This window comes from Pyrus communis, chromosome 9, assembly GCF_041283825.1.
Source record: "Pyrus communis isolate YQ-2024b chromosome 9, ASM4128382v1, whole genome shotgun sequence".
Lineage (NCBI taxonomy): Eukaryota > Viridiplantae > Streptophyta > Magnoliopsida > Rosales > Rosaceae > Pyrus > Pyrus communis.
The window spans coordinates 1,330,641-1,350,303 of record NC_142573.1 but is presented as its reverse complement, the minus strand read 5'-3'; the positions used below and the strand labels follow the sequence as shown (position 1 = coordinate 1,350,303).

Below are 19,663 nucleotides of genomic sequence, written 5' to 3'. Positions count from 1 at the left end.
TCTAGCGAGGCTTGGCATGCCATGACGCGCATTCGGCATTTTTTGGCTTGGCCAAAGCACCAAGAAAGATGCAAGTCATGGTATGACCGACATTCCGATAATTACTTTTACTTTTCATGTCATTTTTGTGAAAAAATAAAAATTGACTAGTAAGCCTTTAAGAGCGGTCTTCCAATTTATCGATACCCAAAAAGTAACTTTTAAGAATTTTTAAAGTTTGAAAAAAAAAAAAAAAAGGCAAAATACTAGCTTGGCTCGGAAGTCATATCCGACTGTTCGGAAAACCTCTGAAATGGCTAACATAAACTTTTAAGAAGCTTAGCTCTTCCTCATTAGTATAGATAATATCGTTTGTTAAGAAAGAAAAAAAAAAAAAAAAAAAAAACTTTTAAGAAGCTGAGGATGCAACAGAAATGACATGAAACAGGATTTTCAATGGTTTTTCAAGAAATTGGCAGAAACCGATAAAAAATCGTGACTTATAACACACAAAGTTTTTCTTTATCCGGCGTTGCAGTTTTCCACAATCCATGGATCACATACTTAAACGTAAGGCTGTTCGGCGCAAACCCTAGTTTCATCATCCTCTCCTGCAACTCCAGCAACTTAGCCATATCACCATCCTCACACAAAACCTGGACAAGTGCATTGTAACTTTCACTGTCAAAAACTTGAAATTCTTTGGCAAAGAATCCTAACAAAGCTTCCGCTTTATCGACATCTCTTTCGTTGCAGTACCCCTTTATCAACGCCCTGCATATTTCGAGATCAGGAGCCAAACCGGATTCAGTCATCTCTTCCATTAGCGATTCACCTTCTGCTGTTCTGTTTGTTTGGCAGAGACAGCAAATTAGAGTTCTGTATGTCGTAAGATTGGGTTTAATGTTCTTACATACCATCTCGGCTTTCAAAAGCAATGCCTCTGTAACGTGGTAGCTTTCGCAGAGAGACTCGATTAGATTGTTATAGGTATCCAAACCAGGAAGATAACCATCCTGGAAACTTCTTTCTAATAGACTTTTAGCTGCAAACGGATGATTTTCTCGACACAATGCAACTATTAGATAATCGTAAATACCATGAGAAATCGATATCTGAAATTTTTGAAGCTCGACGACCAAATTCAGAGCAGAGAGCAGTTTACCTTCTTTGCCATATCCTTCTACGACTACCCGACAAGTGAAATCATCTGGACAAATTCCCTTTCTGATCATCTCGTGCAACAGTAATCTGCACTCTTGCATCTTCCCCTCGCGGCAATAACCACTAATAAGAGTGTTATACGTCACAGCGTCTTGATCCAACCCTCTATCGACCATCCGATGAAAAATCTGATGAGCCTCCCTTACCTTCCCTTGCTTACAAAGACCATTCATCAAGGCAGTGTACGAAACCATATCCGGCACCACACCTCTCCTATACATGATCTTATACAAATAAAATGCATCTTCCATCCTTCCTTTTCGACAATAGCTACTAATCAGCGTGTTATACGTCACGATATCCGGATCAAATCCTTCTTCTTCAATCTTCTCCATAAACGCATTCACTTTCTCCACATCTCCATCTTTACACAAAACATTGATCAAAATATTAAACGTATACACATTTGGGTGTATCCCAATCCTTCCCATCTCCTCATACACATCCCAACACTGATCAATTCGATTCAACTTCACCAACGCATTCAAAAGACAATTACAAGAAACCACACTCGGAACAAAACCAACATCTACAATCTTTCTAAAAGTGCTTAAACCATCTCTGATCATACCTGCTTTCACATAAGCCTTGATGAGCATATCGAAAACAACCGGATCCCAGTTGCAATCTTCGGTGCACGAAACCAAACTCCGAAAAATGTCATCTTTTGGTGAAACATCTCTACCCAACAACACTATCAACTCCCTCAACAAATTCATGGCTTTCGGGAACTTTTTACAGCACGCAAGAATATGAACAACAATGCAGTAATTCTGGGTGGAGGGTCTGAGACCCAAATCATTTTTGACCCAGTTGAAAAAAGCAATAGCCGAGGAGTGATCGGATTGAAACCTGAGTAAAACCCTCGAAATTTCCCGCGCACCCAGGTGGGGAAGAAGGCCTTTGATGTCGTTTTGGAGGAGGGCAAGATGGGGTTTTCCTTGCTTGAGGGAGGAGCAGATGAGATCGACTGTGTTGTTAGGGTTTTGGGTTTGGGGGAGAAAATGGTAAAGTGGGTTGGAGATTGGTTTGGAGGGAGAGTCTGGGATTGTCTGCAGTGCTGACGAAGAAGAAGAAGAAGAAGAAGAGAAAGCTGAGATTTTTGGTGAGAAATTAATGGGGGGAAATGGTTTTCTGCGACTGCGAGAGTTCGTCGGTAAAACCCAGGTCCGAGTTACGGAACGAGTTGAAGCGCGACTCATTTGCTAGCTCGAGAGAGATGGACAGGAGCGCGCGAGAGAGAAAGGCATCTGTGACTGTGACTCTGTAATTGGACATCTGGAAGTGTAAATAAACAAAATATTGGGACCATTCGGAAAATATTTTCGAATAAAGATAAATGATATTGGGGTCAATTCGACAAAAAATAAAAATAGATAAAGTCTTTTCTACCCTGCCATAGACCGGAATAAGTAAGGGCATTTATGACTTTTTACAATCATTTGACGGACTCGTCATGTGATTATTTAGAAATAAGAAATGAGCGGGGTATATTTTTTTATGTCGAGCTTTGATGCAGTGAAAAAATTACTCGATAGGCTTTCTCTTAATCCTCACAAAACGAAAAACCTTGTTAACTTGCAACCGTCATTTTTTAGCAAGACACCGTATTTTTACTATTTGGTAAGGACACTTTTATTTAAGTTCAAAATTCTCGTAAAGTGACATTTTTTTATTTTTTTCCAATTTGGAGAAGGTGATTTGAGCTAAGGTAAAAATGATGAACTTGACTAATTGACGTAACACACATCAACTATACAACCTATTTTATAGTCTATAATTTTGAAGAACAAATATTACTTGTATACATGTTGAAATAATCTGATCAAAACAACATATCATACGAAGTCTGAGCTGAAAGTATGGCATTCGGAAGCAACCGCCAACATTATGAGAGATTTTTCGGTGCGCCATAAACATGATCCGTTACAACAAGTGTATAAATACAATTGGATGAAAATTTGAAAATTTTTTTTCCAACCAATCATATTACGACACTTTGAGTATCAGACCGTGTTTCCGGCAGGCTGAAAATTTTCTCCAACATTACACTCCAAAATTCCATTACATTAGTCTTTCAGTCGCCACAGATCACCATAGTCGATATCAGGGAGTTTTCCACCCCCTTCTGCTATAAAGGAAATGACAGGCATGCCGACGGAGATTCAAAAAGAGAAACATCAGATGCCGATAACTCTCATTCTGACTTGCACACAACGGTTAACAGACTCAGCGTCGGTCAATCTTATGTCAAGCAACCGCCATATTTGCAAGCTTAAGTTGCTTCTCGAGAGGCAGGTAATCCTTCAAAGATACACAGGTACCATGCATCACTCTTGATAGGAAAACAGCCATGGAACTCTCACTTTTGTCAATAGTTTGCATGTCAGGCGGGATATCCTCACCGCGCATGATATGTGTAGCCCAATTGTAAATGCGTTCTGTCGATGCAAAAAGAGAAGGGACGGCGAGTTCTACAACTCCTTCCCAACTAGAGTCTGAAAGAAGGGAGGAAAGAGTGACTGGTAAATCACTCAGCACAGCACGTTGGTCCAGAATCAGAAGCGGCATATATTTGCTCCAGCTACCGGACAGCAACCCAAGAAATTGTAGCGCCTAACGAAGCATTAAAGTCAAGTTTTTATTGAGACCACAAAGTTAGATACAGCAAACACGTATAGCTATTAATTATCAGAGCCAGATGAACTTCAATGGAGGGGAGTGAATGCAATTCTCAATATCAACGAGGGGAATTAAAGCTCATCACGTACCGTGGATGGATAACTTGATACACAGCTGATTTCAACTGCATCAACAAGCCACTGTCTTTTGACACTTCCATCTGCATGTTGCAAAGCTGCTACAACTTCAACGAGCACATCCCATATAACTGCATATATGTTAAGTTCAAAGCAAGGTCAAGGTTATCAAAATTGCTTGAGTAAACCTTTCAGACCATATCCATTTTCTTATGTTGATTAACCCTTACGTAGAGAAACTAATCATATTACAGTTTTCAAAAATGAAAGGAGAATTAAAAAAATCCTAACCATTTGATCGAGTGTTCAATATCCAAGGCTTTAGCTTTCCCAGCTCAGTCAGTGGGATGGAGCCAACTCTAACGAGCTTAGCTTTGGTTTGAATCTTTTTCAGAACTTCAATAATCTGTCCATCTCTTTGCTGCAAGTCCTCCTGGGTAACCTGTAAGGTCAATGCAATTAAATGACTTGAACATGTGTGCGGAAGCAGGTTCAATTAAAACTTCCGTATCTTAATGGCTTTCCACACAATGAAGCCAACATAGTGATAGAGCGCTATAACTTTCTAGATTAAACTACTGAGCTTGAATAGCAACAGAAGAAAATATCATTGGATTTTCTGAAGGTTGCAAGATGCAACTCATTTTGATTATCAACATATTCTACAAGCAGCAAGCTAGAATAACAGTTGCTTCCCGAACTGCATATCAATATAAACATGTATTAGGATTCAGGAAGTATACACTTATAAGCATACCTGCAGGAACTTCAACAACCAACTTTTCCGAGCCTTGCCAAAGCATCTGACTGCTTCCGACCACTCTACAGAATGCCACTGACCTACTCCTACTGTGTCAGCCAACTGCATCATAGGCATCAAGGACAAGAGCACCTCCATGCACTTCTCTATGTGGGATATGTACTCTAGAGAATCAAGAGAAGCCTCATCTAAACACCGATAGATACCCTTCCAGCATGAAATCCGTAATAAGCTTGTCTTATTGGTGTCATATGATTGATATGAAGTAACCGAAGAGAAATAGCTAGAGACATCATCAAACACTTTCTCAAGCCTGGAACCTGAGAATACTTTGATGAGATCTACAAGATGATCGAGAAGACAAGATTGTAGCTTTAACTCAAGTGTTCTGAATCTGGACAAGTCAGACAGCTCATCAAGGAAACTTAGAAGTGGATTGAACTTATTTGCATGAACCAATGAGAACTTTACACATTCCTCCCTAAGGGATCCCTTTTCAAGAGATAAGTCTATTGAAAACAACTCAGCAACCTGAGCCTCGTATCTCATGCAGCGTCTGATGATAGCACCCCAATCCAAGGTTGGCAGCCTAGGGGCTTGTGAAAGACACCTTATCACAGTTGCTACCGTGCAAACATGAGGAGCATTACCTATCTGAACACAATAATTCAATATATCAGAAAAGACCCATAGTAGCATCAACAATGAAATACCTGATGTCAGTTTGTCTCAGGTATTCATCGGCCGAAAGAGAAAGAAAAAAGTACACTTGTGCACCATTACAAAACAAGCAGCAAGAGATGTACCCCGCTAGAAGTGAGAAGCATCAGCCATGAAGAAAGCTTCAAAACTGAACTGTCATCTGCAAAACTTTGGGAAACAGATTTTGAACCACCTGCATCAGTATTGAGACTATTGTCAACATTGACAACTTTCTTGGAGAACAAATGGTTTCGAAGAAACGAAACTGCCCATGCAGCATATTGTTGCAATTGATGGTCATCAGAACTCTGTGCAACAAGAAATAAATCCTGCATCAACGATGTCAAATACTGCTCACAAGTAGGACTTGAAAGTAGAGGACCCATGAGATAGCAAGATTCCTGTTCAGCACAACCAAAAATATTTTATACACGTGAATCAGAAAAACCAAACAACAAAATAGGCATACATTTTCTTAGAATAGACAAATATAAATACCTTGTGGTCATAAGCTGTCTGCACTGAGGTTGGAGGCTGCATGTCAAACAGGACCCCAGCACCTGCTCCCATAGCATTAACAAGTCCAAGCATCCCACCCAAATGGACTAAAGGAGGATAAGGATTCGAATAGCATTTTTTGAACAATTCCAGTAGACCTTTTACATGTTCAACTTCAACAAAGTGCAACCCTCCGTTTAGTGCGCAGGCCAGGAGGTTTCCGGCTCCTACGCAAGATGACATCAGTAAGCTTTGATAGAAGGTCCCAGATTTTTTGACAGACACTAATTCAGAAATGAGCTGCTTATAGCCATTCACTAAATGATGCACTTCATTATCATCCATCAGTTCTACTCTTTGGCATAACTCCACTACAATCGGAAGTGCAAGACAGGACCCTACTGATAAGACTATCTCAGAACCCCGAGAGCAAGACCCAGACCCTTGAACCAGAGTATTCATATGTGGAATCCATGAAACTATTAAGCCCTTTATCTTGAGAACAGCATCATGTGCCCCAGCCCTGTACATTGCACCTACAGAACTCGCCAAACCAAGAACAAGCCCAGCAACACCCCAGATATCTTCGAGAAAGTCATCAGAATTCTCATGTGACAGTTCAGAAGTTACATTCACATCTATACCAAATGTGCTAGGTGGGAAATATTCGGAGAGACTTTCCAAAACATCAGATTGCAACTGAGTGAGCTGACCTATCATCAGTGATAACGCCTTAACTATCATACCAAGCAAGTCTGTTTCTGACATCTTGCCTGTTTCTTTGTCCACGTCAGATTTATCAGCAGCATCAACCCTGGTAATAAGATCTTGGCAAGAAAAACCCAAGGCAACCCCACAAGCTCCTCTGACGAGGGTGCTATTGCTTCTACACATAACCTGAAATCATGCACTAATGGTAAAAAAAAAAAACATGCAGATAATCTCACAAAACTATTCCAATGCCTATTTATCAAGGTAACTATCAAGATTATTTTTCTGATCTCTGGTAATTCATAGGCGGGAGATCAACACCAAATTTAAAAAAAAAAAAAAAAAAAAAAAATCAAATACAAAAGGACAGAGACGAGAACAGCATCAAACAGAACTTACAAACCTCGACAAGTCCAGTGATATTCTCAAACTTTTGCTTATGATCAGTTACATGTAGGCAACTTGAGATCAATCCAAGAGATATTGCAGCAGACCATCTGCGGTGTTCATGTTCAGGCTGGACCAACCACTTCAACAGAAATTTTGAGGCAGCTGATTTAACAGTATGAGCAGATGGAGGCAAGACCTAACAAACATCAAACATTGGCAAAACTTAAGGCCGAGCAAAGCCTTGAGACATAGTAAAGAGGCATAATAACTATAAACTTCAAGCACAAGAGACCTGCTCTTACCACACAAAGTGCCCCAACAGCCAGTGCAATGTTTTCAGCAGATCTAGGAATAGCCTCTTCTGCTGCTTTTATCATACTCTGAACATTAGATAAAGCAAAAAAGAAAGAAAATTCAACACGGGCTCAAATAACTAGGCGGTAAATGCTGTGAACATAAAGCAAAACAAGACGGTGAACCTTCAGAATGTCACTAGCAGCTTTAGCAGTTTTATCCAAGACAACAGAGGAGACTTTAGTATCAAAGGATGAGATGTCTGCCCTCAACCAACGCCGCACAAAGGACTTCCAAGATTGCAGTGAAATAAGGGCAACAAAAATATTTCTTGAAAGCTGTATGGATGAAGCTAGTTTCACCAATGCCTCCTCATATCCAGCATGTGTATCTCGGAATCCCTGTACACACATTAATAATGGAGATTTGAAGTACAGTAAAGAGAAGAATATGGGTGATAATTGTATATGGACGATAATATCTTACCCTTGACGTCCCTACGGTGTCTACATCTTTAGGAGTAAAGGAAAGACATAGCAAGGCTGCACCAGGTAGCTCTCTAGCATCACTTTTTTTTCCTGCAACAAATGTAATGTCATATGCTCAGACTAAAGAGAAGGATTGAAATATGCTATGCAAGTCAAAAATAACAAGAGCACATCAAAATAATTAAGTTTGATAAATCACCATCAACAATAAATAAGTTAATGACATGGATTTAATGAACACAAGTAATCATGTTGTATTTTCTTCTAACACAACCTCCCATCCAAAACTTATCCAAAAAAAACTATGGATAAAAGTAAATTTGACCTTCTCTTTACCGAACAATAAAAAATAAAATAAAAAGTAACCAGGACTCGTGCATGCAAATTGTCTGTATATGTCCACCAACTTCTCTTTACAAAAACACATATAAGAAACCGATCTCTTGATACCTGAAGAAAAGATCACCTGTGGAAACACATCCAGTAGCTTCTCGATCTTACTTCCTAAAACTCTTTTCTCCTTAACTAATCTTCGCCTTGTACTATAGAATATAAAAAAAGATTCTCAGCACTTAAACGGAAGTGACGGATTAAACAAAGAACTTGGATAATGGTAGGATTAGAGAAAATGTATTGCTTACAGGTGCTCGTAAGTTATGATCTTGACTTGAAGTTCTTCCAAGGCCTTGAGCACAGTAATATTTGCTTCAGAGAAAAGCAGCTCCATACTCCTGTTCTTGAAATCTTGAATGTTTTGTTCAATATGTGATATCTAGGATGACATTTCATAACATAAAGAAAAAACTGTAAGGACTATGCCAAAAATAAAATTTAAAAAAAATGCTGGTATTAGATAAGTTGCCAACAAAGTGAAAAAATCACAAGATTTATGATAACCTGGTCATCAGAACTGGGACAAGGTCAATATATAGGTTGCATCCATTCAGAAAACTTACCTCATATTGTGCTAACGCCTCTAAGGAAGAGGCCCTTGCCTTTTCCCATTGTGACTCCAGACCAGGGTGAGCAGACAAGCTAACACTCCACAGGATTTGCAAGACATTCTTTGAGACTTCAGGATGTGCTTCAGCATCCATTGCACCCCACCTTAGAAGAAGGCAAACGCTGCCATCAAGCAGAAATTAAAGGGCTATAAGTATATTTACATTTCAAGAGATAATAGAAAGACTCTTTAACCTTGTATCCGCAAAAATAAAAAAGCAGAACTGAAAGAACAATAACCTATGAGCAACACTCAGGTATGTACAAGTCATTTTCATCTAGATTGAAAAACATGAGGGACTCCCTCTAGGAGTTGAACTCAACATCTCGCCTTAACTTTACAGGGAAAAAAAGGTAGATCTAGCAACAAGGAGGTACTTCATGCTATTGTCAAGCAGACACACAATCTAAAGTAGCACTCTATACGTATGCTTACCTATAAGCAAGAACTGGGTGTGCATGGTAATCCAGAACGTGCTTTGCGATGACGTCCCAAGCTGTATAAAAATCTGAACAAGAGAAAAATAGTTTAAAATGGGGTAAATTTCCCTAATGCCCCGGGACTTTAGTTAATATCTCTTCCTAGTCCCTGAAATTTAATTGTGAATCTTACTGCCACGAGAACTTTTAAATCGGTCTTGCCCAGGAAAATAAATTTGCAGGGATCAGTCAAATTTATTAGTTCAGCAACAGAAATAAACAAGTTAACAGACAACAGAATTACCAATTACGTCAGCTTCACAAAGGTGGGCAAGACTTTGAAAACCAAGAGCTTGAATTATAGGATCTTTGTTCTCAATGCAAGCCTGTAGATTCAAGGACAACCAGGAAACACCTTAGAACTGAATGAATAGAGAGAGAGAAGAAAAAAAAAAAAGCATTTAGAGAGACATACCGAAACAGACAGGATGAGGTCCACACCCCTATCAGGATTTTTTCTGCAAACATCCCGTATTGATGCGGCCATACTGATGCATGTATCTCTCTCAGACTTTAATTCAGCGAACTCCTTTGGAAGCAACACTCCCTAATGTTGTGAAGGAAAATGCAAAACATGAGAACTCAGCGATAGAAAATGGGAAATAAAAAAGAAAAACCTCACCTGCAAACTCCCAAAGGCACGGTCATTGGTCTCCCAAGTCTGGCAAAGTAAACGAATGGCTGTCGCATACAAAGTTCTGAACATCAAATGAAGGATTTCAAACAAAATTAAAACTATTAATAAATAAGAAAACTTCTCCAGAACGGTACATAGTACATACGGTTTAGCATCCTTCTGAAGCATTGGCAAGATAGTCTGAACAACAAGTGGAATCATCATAGAATGTGAAGCAAGTGCTGGAAGCATTGTCAAAAGTTTGGGCTGCAGCAACAGTTCAATAAAGTAATTACGGAAAATTTGAGAAAAAGAGAGCCACATAGAAAAGCATGTGTGCCTATTCTAATAAGACATAAGGAATCCAGGATACGAAATGAAAACTCACCAACATACCATAGCGACTTATATCTTTTCTAGTGAATATGTTATTGTAGAATAGGATAGCCAGCAAAAGTTGAGGTCCCACTTTAGGATCCATAGTAGCAATGGCAGTCAACGAACCTAAAGCAGTACTCCCAAGTAACTGATGCATCACTAAAACACCAGCAACCGCACAGAGTAACAAGGGCATTCCTACAAGAACAAATAGTGGGGAAAATGTGAATATGATGCAAATGGAAAGTAATTATTAAGACAAATGCACCAAAGTTGGAAGAGGTCCCAAGTTCCCAAACACCCCCTCCTCTTTTTCTTTCTCTTCCCCATTTATAATTTGAAAAATAAAATAAAATTCAGGGAAATGAAGGTGCCCCCTAAGTATTTACCAGTAACGAATCTCTCTTGAGACTGGGAGAGAGGTAGGGAGGACTTTCGTCTGTCAACAATCCATAAAGTGTACTCTTGTAATTGAGATGTCCAAGATCTTGATACATCATAAATCTCTTTGCCATCAGTTCTACCACTAGAAGCAAAACTTAAGAAGAAACTCGACAGTGCAGGATCCTGAAAAGAATTGCAGTTTTCTGTTATAACTTTAATAATAATTTCATTCTACATATGATGTGGACAAAAAGTATTTTCTTTCTTATTTTAAGAAGGGGTTACGAAGACCATAAGATAAATATTAAAGGATGCTTTGATTTGGAAGAAATTTAGAACCCCTTACTTCAACAAAGAAAAGAAGTCCAATAATGAGAGAGAAAAAGAAAATACACCTGAAACCATAGACGCTGTAAGATTCTAAAAACAATAGATCCAGGTGTGCTAAGAGATGGATATCCTGCTTCTTCTGCTGGTTTATCCTTTGGTGCTATCATAACTGTTACTAAGAGCTTTTGTAACACGACAAGCACATCTGTTGCTGCTCCTTTGATGTATTTAGAAGGAGAGGACAGTAGGCTAATGACAGGGAATATGAATAAAAGCTCCTCGCTCGGAGCACATGAAGTTCTGTGAACAACATCTTCTACAAGAGGGAGTAAAATTCATATAAGCAAAAAGTAGAAAACATTGAATATGGGAATGGAATCCAATTAAGAACACAACAAACCAAAATGAACACTGATTTCATTCTTTTTTATTACAAAACATATAAATATATAAATAAAAGTGAGATACTAGTCAATGTGAAGTCATTCAAGAAGCAAAGCATAAATATAAGGATACAGCTCTTGCTCAATCAGTACCACATGACAGAGATAGTAAGATAAGCTGGCTAACAATTCCTAATAGATTCTTAGAGACACCAAGACCTATAAAAAACTGCAAAAACGTAGAGACTATCAAAGTTTCAAGAAAAAAAAAAATTAAAGCTTACCGTCCCCATACTTCCACTTCAAGAGAAGGTGGAGAAGTTTCAATGTAGAAAGTTGTTCATGCTCAAGCTCTGACTGAACGAGGATAATAAACAGCGTAAGCATAGTTGATGATAATTTAGGCACATAAGGCAACCCAATATATTTCTGGGCAATCAATAAGTTCTTGGACATTTCAACTACGGGCTCAATCAAACCAGAGTGCATGTGGCCAGCTGAAGAAATTAAAAGAATTTTCTCAAGCAGTTCCAAACCACAGTAATGAGCCTCAGCGATCAGCTGCCAACAAGAACAGGAAAAAAGGTGTTAATCTTTAACTATGTAGGAAAAGAGAAAGGAAATGATCAACCAAGACACACACACACACACACACACACACACAAAAGAATGATCAAACCACACAATTAGAAAAGCTAAGAATATACCGATCCAGTTCCAGCCAAATTCCTCAGAACCACTGTATATGCATCGACCATACATTCCACAAAATATATGAAATTCCTAAAATCCTGAAAATTTTCAAGAATTAACCTAATTAGCATCAAGCCAAGGGGAAACAGTCAACCGCCTCCACCAATCTCCAATAAAAGCAGAAGAAACCAATATATACCATAATACACGTAGCTAGTATACTTACTTCTGAATTATTGTGTGGAACAAGTACGAGACAGTCTGTCAGCATTTTCAAGACAGGCAGTGCCTCAAGAGGAATTGAGCAACAAAGAGAGGCCGTTGACGATATTAGATGCCTTGCAAACAACGCCGAAGTCTCTGAAAAAGGTATCCTTAAGATTGAATAATTCAAAAACGGTCTTAAGAAGTCACATATTTCCACCATTCCCAACTGCTTATTCTTTGCCACAAACAGCAAAACCTGCTGCACAAGTTCCGACTCGGCATCTGATCGGCAGGACAGAATCTGTCAACCATTAAAACCATCATCAAGATTCCAACTCCATCACCCACTTACCAGCATTTCTATAAAATTCAAAAAAATCAAGACAATCAAAACATTCAAAAAATAAGACTGTGTTTGGTTGCCTCAACTTTCCCATTAAACCAGAATTGAATTCAAATTACACTAAACCGTTAGATTCCTAAATTCATTCCGCAAAGTATAAAGCTAAGAAAAATCATTTCTTTTCAAACAAACACGGTCCAAAACCATTGATTTCCTTTTACCTTAACAAACAGATGAGTCTCCGCTGTAATAAACGACTGCTTGCCATTGCTCCTCTGAAACCCTAACCGAACCAAAAAACCCAAACCTTTGACGAAAAGGTCGACGAATTTCGGGGCGGACCCTTCGAGCGCGGACTGGAGCTCCAGAAACCCGCGGGAAATATCAATTTTGGAATCTGTCACGAGGCTGCATAGCTCGCGAATCGATTGGTCGACGACGGCGGGGGAGGTGGAGTGGAGGCATTGCGAAATGGCTTCTCTTCCGGGTTCGGAGTCGGAGTCTACATATTTCGGGGCGGATCGGAGCTTCGAGAAGATTGAGATCACGGCGTATTTCTGGAGCGACGGTTGGGGAACCCGCGTCTTCTCCAGCAGTGGAGTGTACCAGTCCATTGAGAGAAGAGAGAGAGAGAGAGAGAGAGAGAGAGAGAGAAGAGAGAGAGCGCGGGGAATTACCGTTTCAGGGAGGGAAGGCCTTAAGTTAAACGACGTCGCATTGCTCTGCAAGAGATTAGGCCCGCAGAGCTTGGGCCCAATGCACCCTCGCTTAACCCAAAAAATAGGGCCCATTTATAACGTCCAGGTCCACATAAAGATTCGGATTTGAAATATCCTGACCCGTTTATAAACCCGACAACGTGCAAACGAAGTCTCTCCCTTCTGTCTTCCCTTGGTAAATTTAGTGGCTCAAGTGAGACTCCATAGCCTGCAGTCGCAAGGATGAAGACGTCGATGACAGAGCTCGACGACGAAACGGTGCGCAGCATGGCCATTGGCGCCGTTTTCTCGGACTTCGTAAGCTCCACTTTCCCTCCTTTGTACATGCTTAATTCGTTCTTCGATCACTTATCATAATCTTGAATTTTCTGCATAACCAGAAAAATTACTTGGAGTTGCTGATTTGGTTTAGATTAGGGTGTAATGTTGTGATTAATCTTTAATTAGAGGAAAACGTTGAAGAAATCATGTTTTTTTTTTTTTTTTTTTTTTTTTCAGTAAAATCTAAAAGTATAGGTTTTGACAGAAAGTGTGTATCGATTTTCAGGGTGGGAAGATAAATTCGCTTGATTTTCATCGAAAGGACGATTTACTAGTTACTGCTAGCGAGGATGATTCTGTTCGACTCTATGACATTGCAACTGCTAAGTGAGTTAACTCTTACCAGATAGATGTTTATGTCGCAAGAAATCGATTATAGATGTACAAATACGTACATATATATACATATATGTGTGTGTGTGTAAATGCTAAGGAGACTCTCCATGGACTCCCTGCCGCCTCATAGTTTTGGCACAATATTCTATAATGTTGGCACAGGAATTGACATTAAATTGTGAGGTGGTAGAGGGTCCATGGAGAGTCTGACTTTTGAGAGTCTCCTTAGCATGGGATGAAGTTTGCATAGTATACAGTGTGCCTTTATTTGAGCTATTGATGCTTTTGTTGTAAGTTGGAATATTTGCTCAAGACGGTTTTATGTTGTTAAATTGGATCCTTTTGTTGTTAATTGAAGATTTAGGTATTCGTTTGTTTGGAGTTGAATGTTGGACTGCATGACTGGTTAATTGCTTTGCTGTGCTATACTGCTGTTATCAACGATATGTGGTATCTAAGCTTGTTCTATGCCATGTTTTGTTGTTGCGAGACTTCATCGGGATCTTAAACAATTGAGCATGTTTTCTGCTTATTCGGGCTCGCGTGTCCCCCTGACAATTAACCAGTAATTAAGTGCTTGTCTACTTTCGAATTGTTTCCTGTATCTGAAATTTAAGTTTTAAACATGAACTTCAGGTTGATAAAGACTACATTTCATAAGAAACATGGTGCAGATCGTATATGCTTTACCCATCACCCAAGTTCTGTTATATGCTCTTCAAAACACAATCTGGATACCACCGGAGGTCACTTTTTATAACTTTTCATTCATTATTTCACTCCTAATTTCTGTGGCGTTACTTTCTTAATGATTCCATCTGTTTCTCTGCCAGAATCGCTGCGGTATCTGTCGATGTATGATAATCGATGCCTTCGCTATTTCAAAGGACATAAAGAGAGGTTTGGATCTTTTGAACCTTTAGTACTTTAACAATAAGGATAAGGTTTAATTTGGAATACTTGTCATCTGTTTGTCATATAGAAGTGCTTATTTGTCTTTAATTGTCTATTTAAGGCAGTAGGATCTGTACGTTTTACTGAATATCACTGCAGAAGATGACCGATTCAAAAGGAGACATCAAAAAGTAAATTTGGAAATACATTACATATGATATTACTTGCTTCTGTAGGATTGTCTCCCTCTGTATGTCTCCGGTGAATGATAGCTTCATGTCTGGTTCATTGGACCACACCGTCAGAATATGGGATCTCCGTGTAAATGCCTGCCAGGTAGGTTTTTGGTTTCAATACATTACATGTAGGCTAAATTTGGAAAAATACTCTAGATAACTTGAGATGCAGTTCTAAGACAACTTTGCAATTCATGCTTGTAGGGAATTTTACATATGCGTGGTAGACCTACAGTTGCCTATGACCAGCAAGGTCTTGTTTTTGCCGTGGCAATGGAAGGGGGTGCGATTAAATTGTTTGACTCACGCTCCTATGACAAGGTTATAACCTATGAAATACTGAATTTCTATTGCCACCATTATGACTTTTCATATCATGAATTTAACTAAAATTTTCCTAATTAGGGTCCATTTGACACCTTTTTAGTTGGTGGAGATACTGCTGAAGTTTGTGATATCAAATTTAGCAACGATGGCAAATCAATGTTATTGACAACCACAAACAACAATATCTATGTTCTTGATGCATATGGAGGGGAGAAGGTGCACTTTTGTATTTAGATTGTCTTATACTTCCCATAGGCGTGTTATGATAATGATATGCATAACAGTTCAAAACTTTACCCTGTGCAGCGTTGTGGGTACAGCGTGGAACCCTCTCTGAATGTAATTATCGAGGCAACTTTTACCCCAGATGGCCAGTATGTGGTGTCAGGTATAGTATTTTTCCGCTGATGGTTACAATGTGGCATCTTATCCATTCCCGATTGTTAACTTTTCACTCCATGTCATAGGCTCTGGAGATGGAAATTTGCACGCCTGGAGCATCAACAACCGAAACGAGGTATCAATTTGTTTATAAATTTGCTCACGGTGAAGGTTTTAGATGCTAGTTCACGAGAACTGTTAGCTTATCTGTTTTATAGAATATGACCGTCAGACCGTCCCTATTGCTTCCCCCTGCCTCTCTCCCACACCTCTCTTCTCTAAAGAATTATGGGGTGTTAGACTAAAAGCATTAAGCATTTCAATTGCTTATCTGAGTGAGTCCTAATATCACCAGTACTACTACTACCCTTTCAGCCCTTTTAGTTGTTATCGACTTGCATAGCATTTCGCAATTATCTCGAACTCCTTTGGAACTTAGCTTTTAAAATGGCTAAAAGCGCTTTTTGTGTAAATTTTTTTAGAACTAATCTTTAGCGGAAATGAAAGTGATGGACAAGCACTTGAAGTGCTTTCTACAAAAAGCACATAACTCCTATTTGCAGGAAGCACCTTAAGTGCTTGTGGAACCCAAAAACATTTTCTCTAAAAGCGATTTTAGTCATTTTAAAAGCACTTCCAAATTCCAAACGAACCTTCAAATTACATAGCATTTCGCGATTTATCCCGAAGGCCGCCAGTATTTTAGCTGCTTGAATTTCTCAAAAACCCCATACGTGATGAAACCATATGAGAGGAGTCAGTTTAAATCGAATAGTTTGTGAGATAAAGTTATCGAATATTGACTCTTATCAATTGGTATTTCCCCATAGGTGGCATGCTGGGACAGTCACATCGGAGTTCCGTCATGCTTGAAGTGGGCTCCTCGCAGAGCCATGTTTGCCGCCGCATCAAGCGTTCTCACGTTTTGGATACCTAATGAAGCAAACGAGCCTACTCACATGGAGACCGAAGCTGGTGCTGCCGATCCCGAGCATCCTTCCCAGTGAGAACCCTCTGGTTTGCCATATCACCGGAGCCGATCCGATAAATTCTCAAATTTTGTATTGTTTTGTAGGATAAGAGTATAGTCTAGCATGTTGTTTTGAGTTTAAACTTTAATGTGACATTAGTACATTACCAATAAAACTTCTTAATTGTGGTTCCACCTGGCGCAACAAAAAGGTTTATATTGCTCCTTATGACTGAAAAATCACGGGTCCAACAAAAAGATTGCTCTTGTGACCGAATAGAGTTGTTTATGTTGTTTCTTGTGATCAAAATGTCACGGGTTTATGTTGCTTCTTGTGAAAAGTCACGGATTCAAGTCGTGAAAGTAAGGGTCACTTTTGTGACCGAAAAGACCGAAAAGAGTTGTTTCTATTGCTTAGAGAAATTCGAGTCTTCAAAACAACCCAAGCGACCACGTGCATGTTCCCCGAAAGAGAGTAGTTTCTGTTGCTTCTTTGCGGAAAGGGATCCTCTTCGGATCCCTTTCACCTAATCCTCTTCATCAAATAATTCATCGGATCCCTTCCACCTAATCCTCTTTATCAAATAATTCATACCCTTGAAATTTAATACAACGGTTAAAAACACGGATCCATTTTAAAAATTATAATAATTTTAATCGTTTGATCAAATTTGTCTGGATTGTTTGATGAGAAATATTAAATGGAAAGGATCCGATCCAGATCCTTGAAATTTGATCAAACGGTTAAAAACACGGATCCATTTTAAAAGTTATAATAATTTTAATCGTTGAATCAAATTTGTCCGAATTGTTTAATGAGAAGGATTTCCACGTTTGTCCGAATTGTTTAATGAGAAGGATTACGTGGAAATGATAGGAAGAGGATTCCCTTCTTTGCGACCTTCCTTTTGCTCCTCGAAAGAGAGTAGAAAGACCTTACTGTTGCTCCTCGAAATAGAGTAGTTTCTGTTGTTTCTTTGTGACCGTAAGATCACGAATTTGTTGTTCCTTTGTGAGCGTAAGGTGAATTTGTTGTTCCTTTGTGAGCGTAAGGTACGAATTCGTGTCATAAAAACCACCTTTAAACCACCTCTTTGCAAAGAGATGTTCCCGACCGTCGCATAACGAAAACTTGTTGACTTAGAGTAGCCCTTTAATTGTGATTTTAGAGGAGTTATTGATTCTTTTCATTTATATAGTGTGAAATTCTTTTAGCTCGGAAATCGGTTGATCCGTTGTTGTGATAGATGAGTACCGGAAATCAGAGAGAGAGACAGAGACAGAGACTTTGCACACAAAAGCAAGAACTGCCAGTCTACAGGTACCCAGCTACGTACATCAAACTACAGAAAAAAACCACATAGAGGTTTTACAACATTATTTCCCCTTCCATTTTCGTATACAAACTGTCGAAAACCTCTTCAAATCTTCCATTCCCTTCCCTTCAACGACTTTCAGTATGCCCGGTTTGCCTCTTTGTTTCGTGGGACTTACTCTGGATGTCCTGGCCAACCTCCTTGGTCTTCTGCCCCACGTACTCCCCCATTTCCGCCGCGCGCCTCTTCGCCTCGTCCAGGGTCTCAGGCACCACCGATGACCTTCTGAGGTAGTTGGCGATCCACGACAGCGATGACAGCCCGGTCAGACCGAAAGCCCCGGAGGTCAGAAATCCGGTGACAGCAAGCCCGATGACGAAGAGAGCAGGGACAAGAACCGGGCTGAAGATGATGAAGAGCGGGGTGGCAACGAGAGCACCAATGATGGTCCCTATGAAAGTGAGACCAGCAAGCCCCAGTAGGGTTCCACCGACTGGAAGGCCGGTTATCACTGCAAGAACTTGCCCGGTCGAGGGGCCATCGCTTTGTTGTTGCCCCTTTATGCCGCCAAAGCGGCCACCATGTTCACCGTACTCGTGCTCGCCGTAGCGCGGCTGGGCGGGGCGAACTTGGATATGGTGTGGCTGAGGACGGTCTGCCATTGATGAAGATAGTTTGAGAGAGAGTTTTAGAGTGAGAGATCGAGCTTGGAGAATTGTTGTGGAAGGATAGAGATGGAGGAAGAGGAGGTGGCGAGGTGGTGGTTTTATAGGAGGAGGAGGCGGTGACACGTAAGGTGTGAGGGTGAGTTGGGGCTTTGCATGTGGAACAAGTTTCAGTGCAATTTTCGGGAAATTACAAAAACCAAAAATATATATTTACTGAAAGAAAAAAAAAAAAAAATTAATTCGAAACGTTGAGGTGACTTTCTGTGGAGCAATCTTTGTTGCCACGTTCTGCGTATATGAATTTTTCGGTGGTTCGAGAATACGATTTGGTATATTAAAAATTATAATATAAATAGTTAGACATTTAAAATAAAAAATTTCAATTATTATGTTGTTATACTTAATATATCAAATCGTGTTTTCAGCACATTAAAAAATAATTCAATCGGTTCTGCCACTTGTTTTGTTGCCTTGCCTGCTGTTTTATGAACGGATGTTACTTTCTGGAGTTTGTCTGAGCTTGCTATGTGCACCGAATTGTTTTTTATTTTTACCTTATTTTTTTTAATGGAGAAATGCAAAATCAATTTCATGTTTTCCACTCATAAATTTCCAAAAAAAAATAATTCAACTCATAAGAAAAGAAATGCGAATCTAAATCTAATGTTGACATGCAAAAAAAAAAACCAAAAAATTCACATGAAACTGCTTTAAGTAGAGCATAAAATACACATAAATTGACTTGTCTATACATCGATTATTCTCTAATTAGTTTTGTCTTTGTGTTTCCTTAGAAGTGAGAGCGTTGAGTAATAGTTAGATTAAACACATCTTTCAATGGTTGATAATTCTTTGATTGTCATGTTATCAAAAG

At 39.4% G+C, this 19,663-nt stretch overlaps 4 protein-coding genes across 5 annotated transcripts; 1 reads left to right on the top strand and 3 right to left on the bottom strand.

Moving 5' to 3' along the window:
- Window positions 1-401: 401 nt before the first annotated feature.
- On the bottom strand, window positions 402-2,474 carry LOC137738997 (Pentatricopeptide repeat (PPR) superfamily protein). Its single transcript, XM_068478472.2, has one exon. The coding sequence runs from the start codon at window positions 2,403-2,405 to the stop codon at window positions 480-482; it is 1,926 nt and encodes a 641-aa protein (XP_068334573.2). The 5' UTR covers window positions 2,406-2,474; the 3' UTR covers window positions 402-479.
- Window positions 2,475-2,983: 509 nt separating this feature from the next.
- RST1 (ARM repeat superfamily protein) lies at window positions 2,984-13,280 on the bottom strand. Of its 2 annotated transcripts, none has more exons than XM_068478469.2 (25): window positions 12,843-13,280; window positions 12,298-12,579; window positions 12,086-12,169; window positions 11,663-11,939; window positions 11,061-11,311; window positions 10,671-10,848; window positions 10,292-10,479; window positions 10,070-10,170; window positions 9,910-9,985; window positions 9,703-9,834; window positions 9,532-9,613; window positions 9,244-9,316; window positions 8,762-8,930; window positions 8,447-8,577; window positions 8,256-8,347; window positions 7,804-7,895; window positions 7,503-7,718; window positions 7,326-7,403; window positions 7,037-7,219; window positions 5,923-6,819; window positions 5,529-5,825; window positions 4,720-5,376; window positions 4,254-4,404; window positions 3,975-4,093; window positions 2,984-3,819 (listed from the first exon to the last, which is right to left on the bottom strand). In XM_068478469.2, the coding sequence occupies exons 1-25, from the start codon at window positions 13,233-13,235 to the stop codon at window positions 3,454-3,456; spliced, it is 5,565 nt and encodes a 1,854-aa protein (XP_068334570.2). In that variant the 5' UTR covers window positions 13,236-13,280; the 3' UTR covers window positions 2,984-3,453. The 2 variants fall into 2 exon arrangements, with proteins under 2 accessions (XP_068334570.2, XP_088556206.1); XM_088700080.1 differs by having other exon boundaries at window positions 11,061-11,308; window positions 12,843-13,267.
- A 207-nt stretch (window positions 13,281-13,487) lies between these two features.
- LOC137740843 (Transducin/WD40 repeat-like superfamily protein) lies at window positions 13,488-16,998 on the top strand. Its single transcript, XM_068480648.2, has 10 exons — window positions 13,488-13,637; window positions 13,888-13,988; window positions 14,634-14,743; window positions 14,831-14,897; window positions 15,128-15,227; window positions 15,332-15,448; window positions 15,533-15,670; window positions 15,761-15,842; window positions 15,922-15,971; window positions 16,666-16,998. The coding sequence occupies exons 1-10, from the start codon at window positions 13,563-13,565 to the stop codon at window positions 16,840-16,842; spliced, it is 1,017 nt and encodes a 338-aa protein (XP_068336749.2). The 5' UTR covers window positions 13,488-13,562; the 3' UTR covers window positions 16,843-16,998.
- A 1,094-nt stretch (window positions 16,999-18,092) lies between these two features.
- LOC137738794 (oleosin Cor a 12-like) lies at window positions 18,093-18,946 on the bottom strand. The gene has a single exon (XM_068478269.2). The coding sequence runs from the start codon at window positions 18,781-18,783 to the stop codon at window positions 18,250-18,252; it is 534 nt and encodes a 177-aa protein (XP_068334370.2). The 5' UTR covers window positions 18,784-18,946; the 3' UTR covers window positions 18,093-18,249.
- Between the last annotated feature and the right edge of the window lie 717 nt (window positions 18,947-19,663).